Source organism: Schistocerca piceifrons, chromosome 1, assembly GCF_021461385.2.
Source record: "Schistocerca piceifrons isolate TAMUIC-IGC-003096 chromosome 1, iqSchPice1.1, whole genome shotgun sequence".
NCBI lineage: Eukaryota > Metazoa > Arthropoda > Insecta > Orthoptera > Acrididae > Schistocerca > Schistocerca piceifrons.
In genome coordinates this window covers 657,861,098-657,881,788 of record NC_060138.1, presented here as the reverse complement: position 1 = coordinate 657,881,788, position 20,691 = coordinate 657,861,098, and the positions used below count along the sequence as shown (strand labels likewise).

The 20,691-nt window shown below is 40.1% G+C and overlaps 1 protein-coding gene across 1 annotated transcript in view; it reads left to right on the top strand.

Moving 5' to 3' along the window:
• The window catches only part of LOC124805426 (myosin-I heavy chain), an 804,788-nt gene that overhangs the window by 694,077 nt on the left and 90,020 nt on the right, over window positions 1–20,691 (top strand). The window contains exons 23-25 of the mRNA XM_047265991.1: window positions 899–1,128; window positions 1,473–1,653; window positions 14,106–14,270. Of these exons, the coding sequence (XP_047121947.1) occupies window positions 899–1,128; window positions 1,473–1,653; window positions 14,106–14,270 (576 nt within the window). The remainder of the gene's footprint in view (window positions 1–898; window positions 1,129–1,472; window positions 1,654–14,105; window positions 14,271–20,691) is intronic.

Below are 20,691 nucleotides of genomic sequence, written 5' to 3'. Positions count from 1 at the left end.
TAATTGTTCTGGATTCTTCAAGGGACAAAAATTTTGTGTTTTTAAACAATCAGGATATTTTTTGATGTGTATGTCCAGTACTTTTATTCAAATTCTTACTATGCATCTCTCCATTTGAACCTCTATTTCAACATCTGCAGGAGGCACCAGCCTTTAACACCAACATAAAATGCACGAAACTTCCTGCAGATTAAAACTGTGTGCCAGACTGGGACTCAAACCTGGGATCTTTACCTTTTGTGGGCAAGTGCACTACCAACGAGCTATCCAAACACAACTTACGAAATGCCCATATGGTACTTTCACCAGTACCTTATCCCCTGTCTTCCAGACCTCACAGAAGTTCTGCATAAATTTCAGGACTAGCACTCGTGGAATTTATAACAACATGTTTGAATATTATATGCCAATTTAAATAAGTTTGCCCATTAAGTAAATGAAAGATATGTAATAATATTACAATTGTGTACATGATTATGACATAGTTATGTTGTTTCTAATGAGTATTGCAGTTCATAGTCCACCTTTCACTGGCAACATGAAGAGAACATTCAATCTGAAATTTCTGAACAGAAGAACTTGTTTTCATTGTTCTCTCTTGTGCTGCCAAATGCAGAACCTCCAGCAATAATGGAATCTTTGTGACAGCAAGTTTGTGCGTCAGATTCTCCTTCTATGTGATATCACTTGAGGAATTTTACATCTGCTGACATTCATAATGTCTGTTTCTCTCTCTCTTTTCTCTTTTTCAGAGTGTCGTTTATCATTTTTCATATGTTGATTGTATCTCATGATATTGTGTATGGATTTACAATACATATTATCATAATAATTTATGCTAACATTTAAAATGATTTTTATGTTTAAAAAAGTGATAAGCTGAGAATTTTTTCTACAGGCAATGCGTCGACTTGGAACAATAGTATGTAGGTTTTTCTTCTTGGATGGACGTACAAAAGCAATTGATGTACATCCAACTGACACAGCAAGTGATGCAGCAGCAAAGCTAGCAGAAAAGCTTGGTCTGAGAAACCTGGAAGGTTGGGCCATCTATCAGAGTAGACCAGATGGAGAGGAACATGTCCGTGCCCATGACTTCCTCTATGATGTCATTGCTGCTTGGGAGATGTTAGTAATTTTTTCCCCTACCAGAAGTTAATATTTGAAACTGTACTTCTGTTTAGAACATAAATTATAGTATGACAACCAGTTATCCTACAGCTGAATGTTGAGCAGTAAATAAGCAGACATAAATGTTGAACTTAAGATTACGAACTTGCATTCTTCTCCAGAGTACTGACACAGAATTGTCTCATAGCTGTTGTTTTCAAACTTCCATTCATTTTTGTTTATCCCTTTTCTTTCACGAATTCTATATGGTTTAAAATGAGAGTATGTGTAAGTTATTGTGACCGAAAGACAGCTTTGTTACAGAAAGCTCATTTTATGTCTGTATACTTGTTTTATTTCAGGAAACAGAGTAAAGGTGGAAGTTTTGCTACCCTGAGTCGGCGAGGCAACAGTACTACACTTGGAAGTGGAGAGAATCGTTTTGTTTTCAAGAGACGGTTGTTCAGAACAACTCGTGAACTATCACAAGACCCTGTGGAGTTGAATATGCTTTATGCGCAAGCTGTCTACAGTGTTGTTAAGGTCAGAGACTTTTTTAATGCAATTAACAAAGAAGGTAGCATCATAGAAAACAATATAATTATAATAATGATATTATGAAAAGGGTAGATCGCTACTCATCACATAGAAAAGATGTTGAGTTGCAGACAGATACAACAAAAAGATTGCTTAACAAGTAAGCTTTCGACCAAAAGGCCTTTGTCGAAAGTGTACACACGCGTGCGCGCGCACACACACACACACACACACACACACACACACACACACACACACACCAGATATTCATGCAAGTACAATTCACACACGCGTGAACAGTGTCTCAGGCGGCCTAGGCTGGCCTGCAAGCAACCACGCATGATGGGAGAAGGAATCTTGTGGTGGGGGCAGAGGATGTGACAAGGAAAGGGGGGGGGGTCAGTAAAGTGCTGTTTGTGGGAGCATACAGGAATATGATGGAGACGGGGTAGGGCAGCTAGGAGCAGTTTATTAGGCAGGACGTGGGGGTAGGGGGGAGTGGTGGTAAAGGAGAGAAGTTACTGTGGGTGCACTGGTGGAATAGAAGGCTGTTTAATGCTGGAATGGAAGGAGGAATAGGGATAGACAGGTGAAGGACAGTGGGGAAAAAAAAGGTCGAGGAGGACAGGGGAAGTTACGGGAATGTAGTGGTGGGTGGATGTATGGAACAAGTCTTGCATCTAGGTCTATTGCAGGGATATGAGCCATGAGGCAATGGGTTGGGGGCAGGGGTGGAGTAGGGATGTATGAGGACATTGTGTAGGTTCAGTGGGTGGTGGAATACTACTGTGAGAAGGGTGGGAAAGATAGTGTGTAGACTATTCCTCATTTCAGATCACGACAGGAGATAGTCAAAACCCTGACAGAGAATGTGATTCAGTTGCTCAAGTCCTGGTTGTTGCTGAGTCATGGGAGAATGCTTCTTTGTAGCCGGATGTTGGGACTTTGGGAGGTGATGGGGAACTGGAGAGATAAGACATTGGAGACTGTTTCTCTACAAGGTTGGAAGGGAAATTTCAGTCTGTGAAGGATTTCATGAGACCCTTGGTATATTTTGAGAGGGACTGCTTGTTATTACAGATGCAATGGCTATGCATGTCTAGGCTGTATGGAAGGGACATCTTAATAAGGAATGGGTGGTAGCCTCAGGTCTCATCTTTTCTCCATACTTAATCCATTCTGACCTTTTTGTGATTTTCTCGTGTATTTTTGTGAGTGTTTTTGTAGGCATTTCTATGTTGCTTTGGTATTTTTACACATTTTTATCCTCCACTGTGGATCCTTGTGCCTTCCATCTGTGCCATTACAGAAAAGTTTCCTTATCCCTAGCCAGAATCTAGTCCCACATACTGCTGCTGCATTGTTGCCTGGCTCATTGAATCCCCCCAAATGGCCTTACCACCAAATTGCCCACTTCCAGCTTCAACCCCTCCTTCCACAATGGCCTCCAGCTGGTTAGATTCTGCCAATTGTTAATCTTCATCCATAAAATTCTTTTGCTCTTAAATCCCAAATTCCTGTATCCCATCTCTCATTATGATATTCTTGCCTTCCAAGAACTAGAGCAGCAAGACAGTCACCTCAAAAAACTCTCCAACCTGTTAACCACCTACTCTGCCTTGGACTACCACTAGCCACCACCTCTAGAAGAGCCTCCAGACCTCACCCACATCCCACAAACCCTACCTTGCAGATCTACTACATTTACTGTACTCTTCAAAATTCCATGCCACCATCACACAGAATCAAGTAAAAAGATCTTGAACACAGTAATGAACCTTTCCTAGAAAAGCCTTAGTCCCACAGAAGTATCAGTCCTCTCCAAGAACCTTACCTTCTGTCCCTCTCCCAAATTCAATTATGCTGGACTTGTTAAAGACCTTCTCTCCTACTCCCAGTCCCTAAAGTGGAAACACTTTTTTGCCACCAACCGTACAAATCACACTCAACTCAATACCAATGTTGAACCCCTGCCTGACTCAATTCACTCCTCTGTCTAACCATGTTCCATCCCCACTGCTCATCCCCACAAATCACCCTCTGTTAACATTCCAGAATTTCTTAACCTCAAACTCTGCCTCACCATCATTCCCCAGATCTCTCAACATTCAAGTTAACGTTACATCCACAGAAAGAACTACAATCCACCACCTAAAAACGGATCCCCACTTTATAATCCTACCTGCTTACAAAGACACTACCACTGTGGTTTTGAACTGCAAGGATTGCCTGATGGAAAGAATCTGCCAGTTGTCAGATTTGTCCACCTAAAAACCCTGACACAGTGACCCCATTCCAGAAATCTGACAGGATCTCCAACTCTCCTCAAATCCTTAGGCTCATCCCCAAACTTCTCCCCTGAGTCTCTCTGTCTCCTCCCCCCTAACACTCCTCTCACCTCTACCCACATCCCCCCCCTCCCCCCTCCGCTACATACTTCCTGTCCCACTGAGAGAATCTCTACTCTTGTAGACCAACACCTTCAGTTTGTTATTCAAAACCTACCCTCCTATATAAAAGACACTAACCACTTCCTCCACTGACTCCACAGTTCCTGTTCCTTTACCGCATGGTGCCCTGCTCATCACTATTGATGCTGCTCCCTTTACTCTAACATTCCTAATGCCCATGGCCTTGCCACTATGGAACACTACCTTTCCCAATGCCCAATTGGTTCCTGACCTACATCCTCCTTCCTGGTCACCATGACCAACTATATCATCATGCACAATTACTTCACCATTGAAGTCATCACATACAAACAAATCCCTGATATGGCAATGGGCATCCCCATGACACCATTGTATGTCAATCTATTTGTGGGCCATCTAGACGAACCCTTCCTATCCACCCAGAATCCCAAACCCCTCACCTGGCTCAGACTGATTGATAACATCTTCGTGTCCTGGACTGAATGCCAGGACGCCTTATCCACATTCCTCTGGGACCTCAACGCCTTCTCCCCCATTCACTTCACCTGGTCCTCCTGAACCCAACAAGCCACTTCCCTTGATGTTGACCTCCACCCCAATGATGGCTTCATCAGTACGTCCATCCATATCAAACTTATCAATCACCAGCAATACTCCGCTTTGACAGCCGCCATCCATTCCCTACAAGGAAGTCCCTCCCATAAAGCCCAACCACCCATGGCTGTTGCGTCTGTAGTGACAAGGATTCCCTCTTGAAATAAACCAGGGATCTGACTGAAGCATTCAAAGACCGAAATTACCCTCCCAACCTTGTACAGAAACAGATATTCTGTGCCTTATCTTTCCATTCACCCACAACTTCCCAAAGTCTAAATGTCTTGTCACAAAGGAGCATTCTTTTCATGACTCAGTACCATCCAGGACTAAAGCAACTGAATCATATTCTCTGCCATGGTTTCTACTACCTCTCATCATGCTCTGAAATGAGGAATATCCTACTCACTATCCTTCCGACCTCTCCTACAATGGTATACAACTTCCTACTGAACTTACACAATATCCTCATCAATCCTTGCTCCACCCCTGCTACCAACCTCTTGCCTCATGACCCATATCTCTGCAATAGACCTAGTTGCAAGACCTGTCCATTCATCCTTCCACCACCACCTACTCCAGTCCTGTCACAAGCATTACCTATCCCATCAAAGGTGGGGCTACTGTGAAAGCAGTCATGTGATCTGCAAGCTAAGCTGCAACCACTGTGCTACATTTGTGGGCGTGACAACCAACAAGCTTTATGTCAGCGTGAATGACCACCAACAAACCTGGCCAAGAAACAGCTGGTCCATCCAGTTGCTGAGCACACTACCCAAAGCAACATTCTTCACTTCAGTGACTGCTTCACAGCCTACTCCATCTAGACCCTTTCTAGCAGCACCAGCATTTGTGAATTACGCGGGTGGGTACTCTGCCTGCAATACATCCTATGTTCCCATAACCCCGTGGCCTCAACCTTCGGTAGACACTGTCTTCCACCCAACTATCCCCTTCCCTGCTCCCACTCCATTACTACACAGCCTTCTATTTCATCAATGCACCCACTGTATTCTTACCTCTCTCCTCACTGCCCCTCCCCCCACCATTTATCTAATCTCCTGACTGCACCTAACCATACCGTCTCTCCACCATGTGCCTGTATGCTCCTATGAGCAGCACTTTAGTGTCCCCCACCCCTACACTACCATCCCTCCCCTTCCCTGCTGCAGCCTCATCCTTAACCCCACCACCCAGATGCTAATCCCATCAGGGGCAGCTGCTCGCAGTGTGGCCTCAGTGACCAGAGGCAGCAGTCGTGTATGTGAGTTGTGCTTGCATGAATCTCTCTCTCTCTCTCCCTCTCTCTCTCTCTCTCTCTCTCTCTGTGTGTGTGTGTGTGTGTGTGTGTGTGTGTGTGTGTGTGTGTGTGTGTGTGTTTGTCTACTTCAGAAGAAGGCCTTTTGGCTGAAAGCTTACTTGTTTAGCAGTTTTTTTGGCTGTGTCTGTCTGTGACTCAACATCTCCGCCGTATCATTGTATGGAGGGTAGCAATCTATACTTTTCAGAATATTGTGGCATTCCGTCCTGGATTTTCCATTGTTTAACATAATTATCTGGCTATACATATTGTCATGTGATTGGTCCTTATCACCTGAGAGCATGTAATACCAAATTATCTTTTCAGTGCACGTTGTAAGTCTGTCTTGCATTACAAGTCTGCAGTGTAGTGTTTCAAACAGCTCATTTCTTGAAATGTTATCAGTTTGTACTACAACCCAGTATCCAAGGAAATAAACAGAATCTACTCATGAATGTCATTACTTGATGCACCTCCTCCTTCCTCCAGTTGTAATAATTGGATCTAAGTCCTTACCAATTTTCAACACTTTCCAAGTGGAACATCTTCAACAAGTCAGTGTGATTAAAATGTGTGCTGTTAAGTTTTTTTTTTACCTCTCAGATGCCATGTGGCATTCCTTCATCCTAGCTAAGAGGTTACTTTTCTTCAGGGAGTCGTACCATGTCGTAGTAAAGATATGATTGCACATAAAATGCTGATGAAAATCGAACAACCCACCAATGGCTTTGAGCTACCTCTCCTCCTGTAGGCTCTCGAGCTATTCAGTAGATCTGTAATGATGCCACTCTATTTGAATACAAGTAACAAAAAATTTAATGAGTTGTTAAGAAACTCAAAAGTCCCAACACATTTTCTAGCAGCTGATAGTGTTTGTCTCACAAGGGAGTTGGTATTAGTATATTGGTGATGATCCACAGAAGCTCACCAATGAGCATGTGGTATATGGCTCTAACAAATTAGCACACTTAATCATTAAGGCCAAATTGTACAGTGAAGCTGTAGCAACATAGGCCATAGCACAGGAAGGCCATGTAGTTTCAGCATTTGAGCCAATGGCAAGTTTTGGTAACCACGTGTGGTTTCCGCCAAAGTTCAATAGATGGCACCTCTGAATTTCTGCAACAAGTTTTCAATGTTAAGAGAGCAGTCACTCTTTCTTACACCATTTTGTTCAGATTGGGTGGATATAGTATCAAACTGACATTGTGATGCTACTGGACTGTTACAGACATTTACAGTGCATTTTGTTAATCCACCAAATGGATTTACTGTATTTCCCCTTGTGGGGTTTGTTATTGTGAAACTTTTATTTGATAAGGTGTGTTAGAAAATCTTTGTTGAGATTTAATCATGAAGTAAAATAAAAAAAAACCTTATCTGCTTCTTACAGTTTGAAAATACACACCATTGCTTGTTCAGCACATTTTTGAGTTCTTTGCTTCTCTGATGTATCCAGGGAGTATGTCCATAGTATCTTATAAACCACACATACTTCCTGGATTTTGCCAAATGATGAGCTACTCATGCATATCAAACTGACTGTATTTCTGGTTGTTAGTGAACCTGAAGCTCCTGAGCAGGGGACTGGGTCAACACTGATGGCAGTTTTCTGTAACCATAAGTTCTGTGCGTGATTCAGTGACCACCATTCAGTGCACCAGTAGAACATTTTGTGTTATTGGGAATGGGGATTTGTGGTTAACCAACTGGATCACAATAGCAGTGCAAAATTCAATGGAGAAAAACTTCAACTTCAAGGTGTACTATTTGCTGATGGGGCAGATAGCTGTTGAGGCAAAACAGTTCTTAGTGGCAACCTCTACAGTCATGTTGCAGCACTTTTGGATGAGTTTATTTCAAATAAAATAAGAATCCAGCTAGCTTGACCTTTATTTCACTATCTGCTCATGAGAACAACAAGGTTTGTAGTTCTTCACCAATGGACCCCCAATGAGATGGGTGGTACCATCTGGGAGCAGAGATTCAGCTCGGAAAGAAACTCTGAGGAGCAACAGGGCACTTTAAGTGTCTCAGAAAGTGTACTAACTTTTTATGCATAGTAAAGTTCTCAATGCACAGTGAGATTTTCACTCTGCAGCGGAGTGTGCGCTGATATGAAACTTCCTGGCAGATTAAAACCGTATGCCGGACCAAGACTCGAACTCAGGACATTTGCCTTTTGCGGGCAAGTGCTCTACCATCTGAGCTACCTAAGCACAACTCACACCCCGTCCTCACAATTTCACTTCTGCCAGTACCTCGTTTCCTACCTTCTAGAGCACTTGCCCGCAAAAGGCAAAGGTCCCGAGTTCGAGTCAGTCCGGCACACAGTTTTAATCCGCCAGGAAGTTTGAAGCTCTCAATGCTCTCTTAAAATCTGTGAGGTACTTGAGGAATGGCATATGTTTGATGGAAACAGCTATTTCACATTGAGCTAAAGATAAACATAAGACAAAGGTGCTTAATGAGTGCCCAATTGCGACAATTACACAGCAGCATCAATTCTAATAAGGGGTTCCATGTTGTGTAGGGATCTAGTGCATTTGGATATCCAGAAACTGGAACAAGGATTATGATGGTGACATGACAAGAGTCGAAAACACCAAGAAGTGAATGAAGATTAGACTAGACAGGACAACTACATTTGTACTGATCTTCTGCTCTCCAACATTTGTCAGGGACAATACAGCTGCATTTGTACTGATCTTCAGGTCTCCAACATTGGCAGGGTGTATAACAGTTGGGTTCAACTTGGAGGTGAGACCATACAATCCTAACCCAGTGTACTGTTTGTAGTTATCACTACCTCCAATGATGAAAAGTTAAGAAAGGAAAAAAAAGGCTCAGGAAATTACAGTGAGGGGCGAATACTTATTCAGAAGAAGAATTTGTCTGAAACCCGGAACAACATTCTCAGTCTTGTTTACGTGCCTATCTACAACTCATCACTTCAGTTACATAGCAAGTTGTTACAGATACTCCTACCATTATTTACAATCAACCAAGGGGTATGATATCAAAATGAAACTACAAATGAAATGAAAATTTAAATGTTCCTGTAGGAACCAGAAAGTCCCTCCAACAACACCCCTTCTGTCATAATGTCCACACGTTGCTGGAGAGATAGGAGCACAGAAAATATGAAACTTCTCCTGTACTGAGGGATTATAATCTCCACAGAAAGAACAACCTTGATTGAGAGAGAGAGAAGGGGGGGGGGGGGGATCTGAAGGAGAAATAGCTTTATATATAGATGATGCAGGCTACTCCTTAATCTCCCTACTCCCTATAAACACCAGTTGACAAATGTGCTGGTTACAGTGTATGTACATCAGTACATCATAGGGCTGCTTTATGTTCTCTTTTATCTTCCACTCCTCACATGAACTATAGCCCTTGCTAAGGTTCCTGTTAGAAAAAGGATACCAACAGTTGTAATTCTTCCTAAAACTTTTATTATTTAAGCACCCAGTTTCAACACTTCATTGGCATCATCTTCAGGCTCCGATGCGAGAAACAAATGGAAATATTCGAACATTGGGGCACACAGATTAGGTGACTTCTGTTTACTTGGCATGTACACTCCAAATGCATGGCAACAGCTTTGACAGTTGTCAGATAAGTTTGGGTTCAGGAGCAATACAGAAACAAGTGAGGTGATACTGACCATATTACTTATCTTAGAAGGTACTTTAAAGAAAGGAAAACCTACATTTATGGTATTTTTATATTTAGAGAAAACTTTTGACATTGTTAACTAGAATAAACTCTTTGAAAATCTAAAGACAGCATGGATAAAATACTGGGAGCAGAAGGTTATCTATAACTTGTGCAGAAACCATACTGCAGTTATAATAGTCAAAGTGGTGAAACACAACAAACGTAAAACAAGAATAATGGAATGTAGTCAGATTAAATCAGCTCAAGCTGAAGGAATTATATTAGGAATGTTGCCATTTGGGTAGCAAAATGACTGATTATGGCTGAAATAGAGAGAATATAAAATGGAGACTGGCTATAGTAAGAAAATCATTTCTGAAAAGGAGAATTTTTTTATCTACTAATACAAATAGAAGTGTAAAGAAGTCTGTTTTGAAGATATCTGCTTGGAGTGTAACCTTTCTGGCAATAACATGTATGTGATGGACAGCTCAGACAAAGAGAGAACAGAAGCTTTTGAAATGTTTTTCTGTAGGAGAATGCTGAAGGTTAGATGAGTGGATTGAATAAACTAATGAGGAAGTACTGAAACACATTGGATAAAAAGAAATTTATTGTGCAACTTAACTAAAAGAAGGTAGCAGTTGATAGGTCACATCATACAGATACTGAGGTATGAAGGAATTATTAGTTTGGTAATGAAGATGAAGTAACTTGTGGGGGGGGGGGGGGGGGCTAAAAATTGTAGATGGAGCAAGGGATGAACACATTAAGCAGATTAAAATGGCTGTAGGTTGCAGAAGTTATTCAGAGATGAAGAGACTTGCACAGGACAGAATGGCATGGAGACCTGCATAAAACCAGTCTTCAGTCTGAAGAGCACATTAACATTCCACTGTCAGTCCCCCTCCCCTGTGAACTAGCTGACCAAGAGGCTTTCACTAACCATGTCACACAATATGGTCTCTCTTTCTTCTCTGTGGGAATTTTACTGCACACTATTTGCACTGGAGGCTCTGCTACCACCTGGCCTCAGAGTCAAGTTGTTGAGAGCCTTGTGCTGAAAGAGGTCTATCTACTGAACATGAGATGGGCCATATGCTACTGCTCTACAACAGGGACCTTGTGAAGAGCTGACAAGAAGTGGGTGTCATTCTTATATTTCTGGAAACTTTATGACACCTGTTTTGTTATTTTCTTTATCCTTACTAGAATATGTTTTGAAATTGTACCAGTAACCATTATTTGAAGAGCACACTATGTACAGGATGCTTCTTGATGTGTACAAAAAATCAAGTGATGCTGAAAGGAACATAAAAATTGTACACTATTTTTCATGCAAACCCATATTGACAAAGCTATTGCTACTTTCCCATCTTTCATGGACGAGAAATTAGAAAGACATAAAACTAACTAATTCATACACAAAATAATCACTTTAAAAAGATTTTATGGAAATGCTTCATTTAAATGAAGCACAGTGGCCACAAAATGTGTAAGAAGTTTCAATAGTGACAAAGTGAAAGAGGATGATTACCATACTTCCTCCGGGTTTGGCCTGCAGAGTTACTCTGCAAGAGTCGTTGAGTGAATATGACATACTTTTCCGTTGTCAATATGAACCACAATGTCTCCTGCACAGATGCTTGTTCCGACATCTGTATGCAGCTGCAGCTTCTGAAGGTTGTTCCTGTAAACGAAAAGCTTTGGCTTTACTTATTGACACTACTTCTCTAAGCAGATTACCTGCACTTCTTGCAGTTGACATTTCTGTATGCACTGTGAGGTCACCCTGTGTATATTGATTCCAGATTTGGATTTATTTGGTGGATTATGTTGGACATGTGATAGTGTGCCCTAAATTTCATAAGGTTTTCATCAGTGCAGATAATTTTGGATTGAACATGTAGTCCTTGAAACCTATCAAGCAGTTGTCCCCAGTTTATCACTGTTGTGTTCGTGAAGATTCAGTAGCAAACCACAAGTACCTGGAGATGTGAATCATCTCAATGGCATTATTTCAGTGAAAATGGTGTCTCAGTTATTTTTCTTTGCAAGCAGTTATTTTGAATGGAAAATTTTCATGACTGCATTGAGCACAGTATACTTTCAGCTCACCAAAAGTTACAACAAAAAATACTATTGCAGTGTTTGAATCGGTGGAATCCTCAGTTAATATTTGACCGCATAAGAATACATTTTTTTTTGTAGTTCAGTCAAATGCTATCACTATGAGAAATTTCCTAGCAACATGGAGTTATTTAGGATTCTGTGACAGGTATCATAGAACAACAAAATATATTTCAGATAAGATGCTGAAGTGTGACTGTTAAGATTGTTAGTTACAGATACAGTTGCATAGTCAAGAAATAATCTTGAACATCACTTTGCATAGTCAGCCACACATTATGGTGCAGCATCAGCATGTTTTGTAACATGTCATTTCCTGGCTGTGCCTCTTACCTCCCCTCCGCTCCTGAAAATGACTGGCCACTCTCTCCCAAATCCCCATAAATGGGTTGTGGTCAGAGCCAGCTGGGCTGATTTTAAGGATGAGAAATTTTCCTATGACACCAAGTGTTTTTTAATCCCATTGCAAAGAAACTTGTGAAAGCCCTGTCAGGAAGCAACACCTTACAGAAGTGCTGCAAGTGAGAGAAGAAAATGACTGTGAAATGCATCTATTCTGCACCTGACTGTAATTGACTGGAAAATGTAAAAATCAAATAATCTTGTGAAATGCTTAGTGCTCCTGAACTTAAGAAAACTCAAATGCACTTCTCATGGAGAGTAGAAGTATTGTACTTTCTGGGGTGGAAGTTGTTTTTTCATAGTGTATTACAGAAGTCAGGAGATATGAATTCTTCGTGGTCACCTGAGTTATTTCTTCCAGAAAGGAAACTTGATAGATTTTGAAAATGTGTTCCCATGTGGGGGTTATAGCTCTCAGGTTGAACCATTTTGGTATTCTAGCCAGAATTTACTATTAACGAGTATGCAGACACTAAATATGCAGAGACCTCAAATTACATTGTGGGGACAAGTAACTAGCTAGACAGCAGTGTTTTGTGAATGAGATGGAGTTGCCAAGGTTTTCATTGAAGCCAATAAATTATGTTTGTTTGGAATTTTTACTGGGCTGTTTTTGAGTGACTTTTTTCCTATTGACTTTGAACTGTATCCCTGTTTTGTTGTTGTGAAGGTTATAGACAGTAGTTGCTAGAAACCAGATGGAGGCAGTGTATGGACTTTTAGAGCTATACACATTCCTGTCCAGTGGTCAGATCTTGGGATCTTTCTTAAAGTGACTTGACTGCTACAGGGAGAATTAACTATTGGCTGTGGAGTACCGGGAAGTTAACTCCGTCTCACAGCTTAAAGCATGGCTGGCAACACGTATTTTGACTGTGTAGTATGGCAGTGCAGAGAATTAGTCTGGGTCCACCAGTAAACATCTCTGACTACATCTGCAGAGCAGTATGTCACGTAATTTGTATTGTGTACTGCTGATCACCTAGAGTGCACGGATTCTGGCTGTGGCCATGAGTGTTATTTTGTGCAACACCATGGAAACTCTAAAGACAAGTGAAAGAAACATTTCAGTTTGTTATGTTATCATATTTTGTTGTGAGCCACATTTCAGTTACATAACATCTAAAATTTTACTATGTTCAACACTTTCTGAACAATGAATAAAATTATTTTCACTGCTTTCATTGCCATTTCAATCAGTAAATATACTTTCCTCTAAAAATGGTCAAATTTTTTCAGTTTCCTATTTGGGTCAGACATTAGGTTCTTTTGAGGCCGCACAGCAGTCTAAAGCTGGATGCTTGGTTTGTGGAATCCATTCTTTAAACTTGCATCATGAGCCATTTATCAGTGCAACTCCAGTACAACAACAAAGCCTATCAGTAAAGTAGTGTGCTAACCCTGGATGTAAATAAATGTGATGTATTACACTTAAGCAGGAGGAGAGATCCATTAATATTTTATTACAATATTGGAAATTAATCACTGGAAACAGCAACAACTGTAGAACTGTGATTAACTGTCTGGAGTGGCCTACAGGAGAAAGACCACATAAATCTAGTTGTAGAAAAATGTGATTCATCCTTGACAGAAGTAGTGATTTGTAATAAAAGAGATTTTAATCAAAAATTTTGGTTTATCGTTCCATCAATGTCAATGGGGAATCAGCACGTGCCTTGTTTGTACAAGGATGGTGAAGGAAAGCAACTGTGTCTTTTTCAAAGAAATAAACACTCAATTCACTTTAAGCAGCTGAAGGAAACTACAGAACATGTAAATCTGGATGACTGGATAACCACTTAAACCAACTGATTTTTAAATGCAAATCACTCAATTATTTCTATTTAAATATAACTAGGGAGAAGGAGTGACATTATGAGACAATCCAAATATGTTTTGAAAATTGTAAATTCACTGTGACTTCATTTTTCTTTCAGTGTGATGACTTTCCAGTCAGTGAAAAAGTAGCTCTGCAGCTGGCAGGACTTCAGGCACAGGTTGCTCTGGGAGAACCTAAAGAACAAAACAAATTGGATTACTATTCTGATGTAGATAGTTATTTACCAGCTCGCATTAGCAGAATACGAACAGATGACCAGTGGGTAAGTAGTTCATCTATATTCTCCAAAAAGCTTGCTGTCTGATCAAGTACTTTTAAGAAATATAACTCCAGTGATTGGATGTTCAGTAAATCAAAAGAACATTCAGATAGAGTTATTCATCTGCTGGTGCCAGCAACTTGTTTGCCCCATTATATGATAATGCAAACATAAACAAAGGCTAAGTATTATTTTGCTCATTATATTTCAGAGGTCTTAATAAAATAATATGTCGTCAGTTTTACCGAGTCATCCAAAGTCGCTAAAATAACTTCAGCAGTTACCTGAAAGAATGATGGCAGATTTGGTTGAGATTCATAGTTGGGAGACAGTACATCATTCTTTCCTTTTTTACAAGGAGTGATATATCTATGTTTGTTTATCCTAAATTTCAAATGTATGTAATGTGTGTCCTGCAGATGCTAACATGATCAAGTTTATTTTCATACATGGTGCAGTTCATAAGTTTGTTGAGTGATTTTTTTGTACCCTGCCCACTTTGTAAGTTGAAACTTGTGTAAATGTTTGCTGGTAATAATATAATATAGTGTGTGTTTGTGTGCGTGTATGAGACAGAGAGAGAGAGAAATAACTCAGGAGATGGGGATTAGGAGGATTAATATTAAGTAACAACTGAAGTTTACTACAGAGCCACTTTTCAAATAACATTTGAACTCTTTCAGTAGCTGTACCTATATCTATGTACATACTTCACAAGCCACCATAATGTGTATTAGGCCAAGAGTACCTCGTACCACTATTAGTCATTTCCTTTCCTGTTCTGCTCACAAATGGAGTAAGGGAAAAATAGTGTCTATATACCTCAGTAGGAGCCCTAATTACTCTTATTTCTCTTTGTGGTCCTTACACAAAATGTACAGTGGCAGCAGTATAATCATTCTGCATTCAGTTGCAAATGCTGGTTCTCCAAGTTTTCTCAGTATTGTGTCTCAAAGAGAACATTACCTTCCCTCCAGGGAAGTGTGTGTTTGTGTGCGTGTATGAGACAGAGAGAGAGAGAAATAACTCAGGAGATGGGGATTAGGAGGATTAATATTAAGTAACAACTGAAGTTTACTACAGAGCCACTTTTCAAATAACATTTGAACTCTTTCAGTAGCTGTACCTATATCTATGTACATACTTCACAAGCCACCATAATGTGTATTAGGCCAAGAGTACCTCGTACCACTATTAGTCATTTCCTTTCCTGTTCTGCTCACAAATGGAGTAAGGGAAAAATAGTGTCTATATACCTCAGTAGGAGCCCTAATTACTCTTATTTCTCTTTGTGGTCCTTACACAAAATGTACAGTGGCAGCAGTATAATCATTCTGCATTCAGTTGCAAATGCTGGTTCTCCAAGTTTTCTCAGTATTGTGTCTCAAAGAGAACATTACCTTCCCTCCAGGGATTCCCATTTGAGTTCATGAAGTATCTCCATAGTATTCATATGTTGATGGAACCTGTCAGTAACAAATCCAGCAGTGCACCTCTAAATTGCTTCAATGTCTTCCTTTCATCCAACCTCACTGGATTCCAACCATTTCAGCAGTACACAAGAACAGGTCACAGCAGTGTTCTACATGTGGTCTCCTTTATAGGTGAGTTACACTTTCCTAAAATACTACAAATAAACTCAAACCTAGTAACAACCTTACATGCTCACTCCATCTCATATTTTTTTGCAATGTTATGCATAGATGTTTAATTGATGTGACTGTGTCAAGCAACACATCACTCATACTTCATTCAAACATTATTACATAACTGTTTCTCCTACTCTTCTATATTAACTTAAATTTTTCTGCATTTAGAGGAAGCTGTCATCTTACATTTTTCTGCATTTAGAGGAAGCTGCCATACATCACACCAAAGAGAAGTTCTGTCAAAGTCATCCTGAAGATTTTTTTTGGACACTAAAGCAGAATCAGCAACCAGTAGCATATTTCTGATCACCATATTCATTAAATCATTTATGTGTATAGAGAACAAGAGCCATACTTGGTTCTATTATTTATAAAAGTCTTTAAGCCATTCACATATCTGGGAACTTATTCCATGTGCTTGCAGCTTTGTTAACAGTCTGCAGTGGGATACTGTGTCAAATGCTTTCCAGAAATCTGGGAATGTGGAATCTGACTACAGCCAGTGCTTTCTAAATCCATTCTGATTTATGGACAAAATCTGTCATATGTCAAAGGAATGTATTATTTTGAATTTAGAATATACTCAAGAATTCTTCAGCAAATCAATGTTAACGATATGGTTATATAACCTCTCGTCTCTGTTTTTTTACCCTTCTTGTATATAAGAATCACCTGTGGTTTTTTCCAGTCACTTGGGACTTTCTTATAAAGAAGGGATTCAGATAAATAAGAGCTAAGTAAGGGGCCAGTGCTGAAGAATACTCTCTGTAAAACTGAATTGGGGATACCATATCCCATCTGGATGTGGTGACTTATTTGTTTTCAATGCTAAGTTGCTTCTGAACACAAGGGATGACTATTTCTATATCCTCCATGCAGGAGTCTGTATGATGGTCAAGCAATTATAATACAATATAATTAAACAAAGGCATGTATGTACGATTCTCCTGCATGAAAATTTTTTTAAATGTGAAATTTAAAACTTCAGCTTTTGTTTTGCTGTCTTCTGTTGCCACACCAGACTGGTCAGTGAGTGAATAGATGGAAGACTTTGACTCACATAGTGATTTTATGTGGTCTCCGAACTTTCTTTGGAAAATCTTTTATTAATGTACGAGAGAGAAAGTTGCATGGTTCACATGTCACTTGTCACGAATTTCTATTAACTTTTGCATGTTAGCATTCGTGCATTCTCTTTTGAACCATGAGTGCAAAAATCTCTGTTTCTTAGGCATTTTCCAAATTTTGTTACTAAACGATGCGTCTTTTCTGTCCTTAATCCACTCACTCATCACATACCTTTCCAGAGCACAATTCACATTTGGTTCAAACGTTGTCCATAATATCTTTATGTAATCACAGTGGAACTAAATGATGTTCACTCATTGTCTAAGAAAGATGCTAACATCTACTTATCTACTCTCTATAAAAATAGCCTTCTTGATGGATTTATTAACTTTAGTAACCAATAAAGTCAGCATTGTTTGTAATTACAGAGTATAAAATACTTCCGTTGTATGAACATTGTCAAACTAGCTGCTCAAGACAGTCTTTGTAAAATGCGTATGGAACTACTTCACAAGACTGTCTGTCCATACCACCTAAATGGAGTCCATAGATGTCTCAAACTATGCTTGGTTGGTTAAAGTTGCCTCCAACTAATATTGAATGATTGGGTTACTTCTGCAGTACTGAGCGTAGACTTTCTTTGAATGGTTGTACACTATTACTGGGAATTCAGGTGACTGGCAGAACATCCAATGATTAGCTGTAGTTCATTTTGGTCAGTCACTCAAGTCCAGATAACTTTGCAGTCAGACTCAATTTTGACCTCGATAGACTCAATATTTTTGTCATTTTCAATAAACACTTCCCCTCCTGTGGCATCTAACCTGTCTTTTTTATATCCTTTCCAAGCCTCATTAAATATTTTGAAGTTTTCTACTTCACTTTTAATCCAGCTCTTGGTTCCAAGTTTATTTTGAACATGACAGTTTTCCTGGAGTTTGGAAAATTCAGGAACTTTGTTATGAATGCTTCAGCAATTTACTGTTAAAATTTTGACATTCAAAGTGTCTTTAATATGCACATGATCTGATTTTGTTTTATGTGTACCGATTGGTGAGCATTCATTTGAGGACTTGAAGCCATCACCTGGCCAAGGGAGGCTGGGGACCATTGTGAACTCCACAAGTACGGTGGAACCTCGCATAGCAAGCATAATTCATTTCAGAATTGTACTTGTAGTGCGAAACATTCATTAAGTGAAATAGTTTATCCCATAGAAATTAATGTAAAATATGATAATGTGTTCATGCAGAAAAGATACTAAAAGTTTTATCTTATTCATGCCATTTATTCAAAGAAAATTATACATACAGTATTATCTACATTATTATTCATGAGACATAAGTAATTCTTTTCCCTAGGATGCTATCTATAGTTATTTGTTTCTGCCAGCACTTCAACACTTTGCAAAAGTGCAACATTATCGTCAAATAAATTTGTAGCGTGCATAGCCACCGTTTTAATGGGGTGATGATTTTTTATGTGCAATGCAACTGATTCCCATTCTTTTAGCATTTCTCTTATTGTGTCAGAAGATTGCTGTTACCACCTCGTCCTCCTCTGAAAGATTCCTTTACACAACTTCCTGCTGTGAAACTCACTGCAACTCCATAAGCTCTTTGGCGGTTATTTCTTTGTTGTGATCTTCCACAAGCTCATTGATATCTTTGTTATCTACTTCTAGTCCTATGCTGTTGGCCAAAGACACAATCTCGCTGAGTACAGGCTCCACAGGTACTGACTCAAAGGCCTCAGAGTCACATTCAACAATGCACTCTGGCCAAAGCTTCTTCCAAGCAGAAGTGAAAATTCTTTTGGTAACCCCTTCCCATGCCTTTCGATCATCTTGATGCAGTCAATGATGTTGAAGTGATATTTCCAAAACTCTCTGAGAATGAGATTGGTAGCATCAGTCAACTGAAAGCAATGATTGAAGAGTGCTTTAGTGTAGAGCTTCTTAAAGTTAGAAATAATCTGCTGGTCCACGGGAGTCTCAAATTGGATCTTGATAAATTGAAATTCGTCATGGAGGTTGTCCTGTAGGCCTGCAGAATGGGCAGGAGCGCTGTCCATAACAAGCAAGACACGGAGTGGCAGATTCATCTCAAGCAAATAGTTTTTTCTTCGAAGGATGAATGACTTCATTGATCCACTCACAAACAAGGTCGGGTGTCACCCAAGCCTTGTTGCTGGACCTCCACATCACATTTAACCTGCTCTTGTGGACTAAAATTCGTGAAAGCTCGTGGAGTTTCTGAATGGTAAACAAGCAGTGGTTTGATTTTCAAATTGTCACTTGCATTGGCACAGAATAGCAGTGTGAGATGATCTTTCATTGGTATGCGACTGGGCAGTTCGTTCTCCTCTGCTGTTATAAAGGTATGCTTCAGCATCTTTTACCTGAATAGACCTGTCTCGTCACAATTAAAAACCTGTAGTGTCAGATAACCCTCATAAACTACGAGCATCTTGAAGTTGCTGATGAAGTTCTTTGCTGCCTCGTTGTTGGAGCTTGCTGCTTTGCCATACCTCACAAAGCTTTGGATGCTGATTCTTATCTTAAACTTCTCAAACCACCCACAGCTTCCTGTAAACATTTCTTCAGCTGCTGGTGATCATTGCATCTTCTTAACGATGTCATTGAAAATCATTCTCGCCTTCTCACAAATGATGTTCTTGTTAATAGTGTCACCTTGCAATTGCTTTTTATTTATCTATAGAAGGAGCAACCTATCGACATCATCCAGAATACAAAACTGTTGTTTATTTAATTGGATGGATAAAAAAATCTACTCACCAAGCGATGGCAGAACACAAACATAAGAGACTGTTGTGATTGGCTAGCTTTCAGAGCCAGTGGCTCCTTCTTCAGGCAGAAGGGTTGAAGGGGAAGGAAGAAGGGTGATAGAAAATGGCTGGAGAGGTCTAGGGAAAGGGGTAGATTTCAAGAAAGTCACCCAGAACAGTGGGTCAGGGAGACACCGTACGGGATGAGAAGAAAAGACTGATTGCTTCGGACTGCATTGGACGAGATTTGAAAACCTGCGAGTTTACATGTTGAAGACAGGCTAATAAGCTAGACAGAGGTTACTATTAAACCATCGTGCACAAGTTAATAAGAGTGAAAAGCTGTATGCATTGTACGTAACAGAGGTGGGAGGGGGGCAGTGAAAAATAGATGCGAAAGCTAATGAAAGATGTAGGAAACTGAAATGGAGTGAAGCAAAGAGTAGTTAAAGTGAAGAAAAGCTGAGACAGAACAAATTAACATAAACTAAGGCCAGGTGGGTGGCGAGAACCAGGGACATGTTGTAGTGCTAGTTCCCACCTGCAGAGTTTTGAGAAACTGATGTCTGGGGAAGAATCCAGATGGCTCATGTGGTAAAAGAGGCACTGAGGTCACGAATGTCATGCTGTAGAACATGCTCTACAACAGGATATTGTGAGATGCCAGTGTACACCCTCTGCCTATGCCATTCATCCAATTGATAATTTGGTGGTAGTCATGCCGATGTAGAAGGCTGAAAAGTGTTTCCATAATAGCTGGTATATGACGTGTCATTCCGCAGGTGACTTTCCCTTTGATAGTATATGTTTCATCAGTTATAGGGCTATTGTAGGTGGTGGTAGGTGGGTGCATGGGGCAAGTCATGCAGGGGGGTGGTCACAGGGGTACGAGCCATAGGGTAGGGAGATGGGTGCAGAAG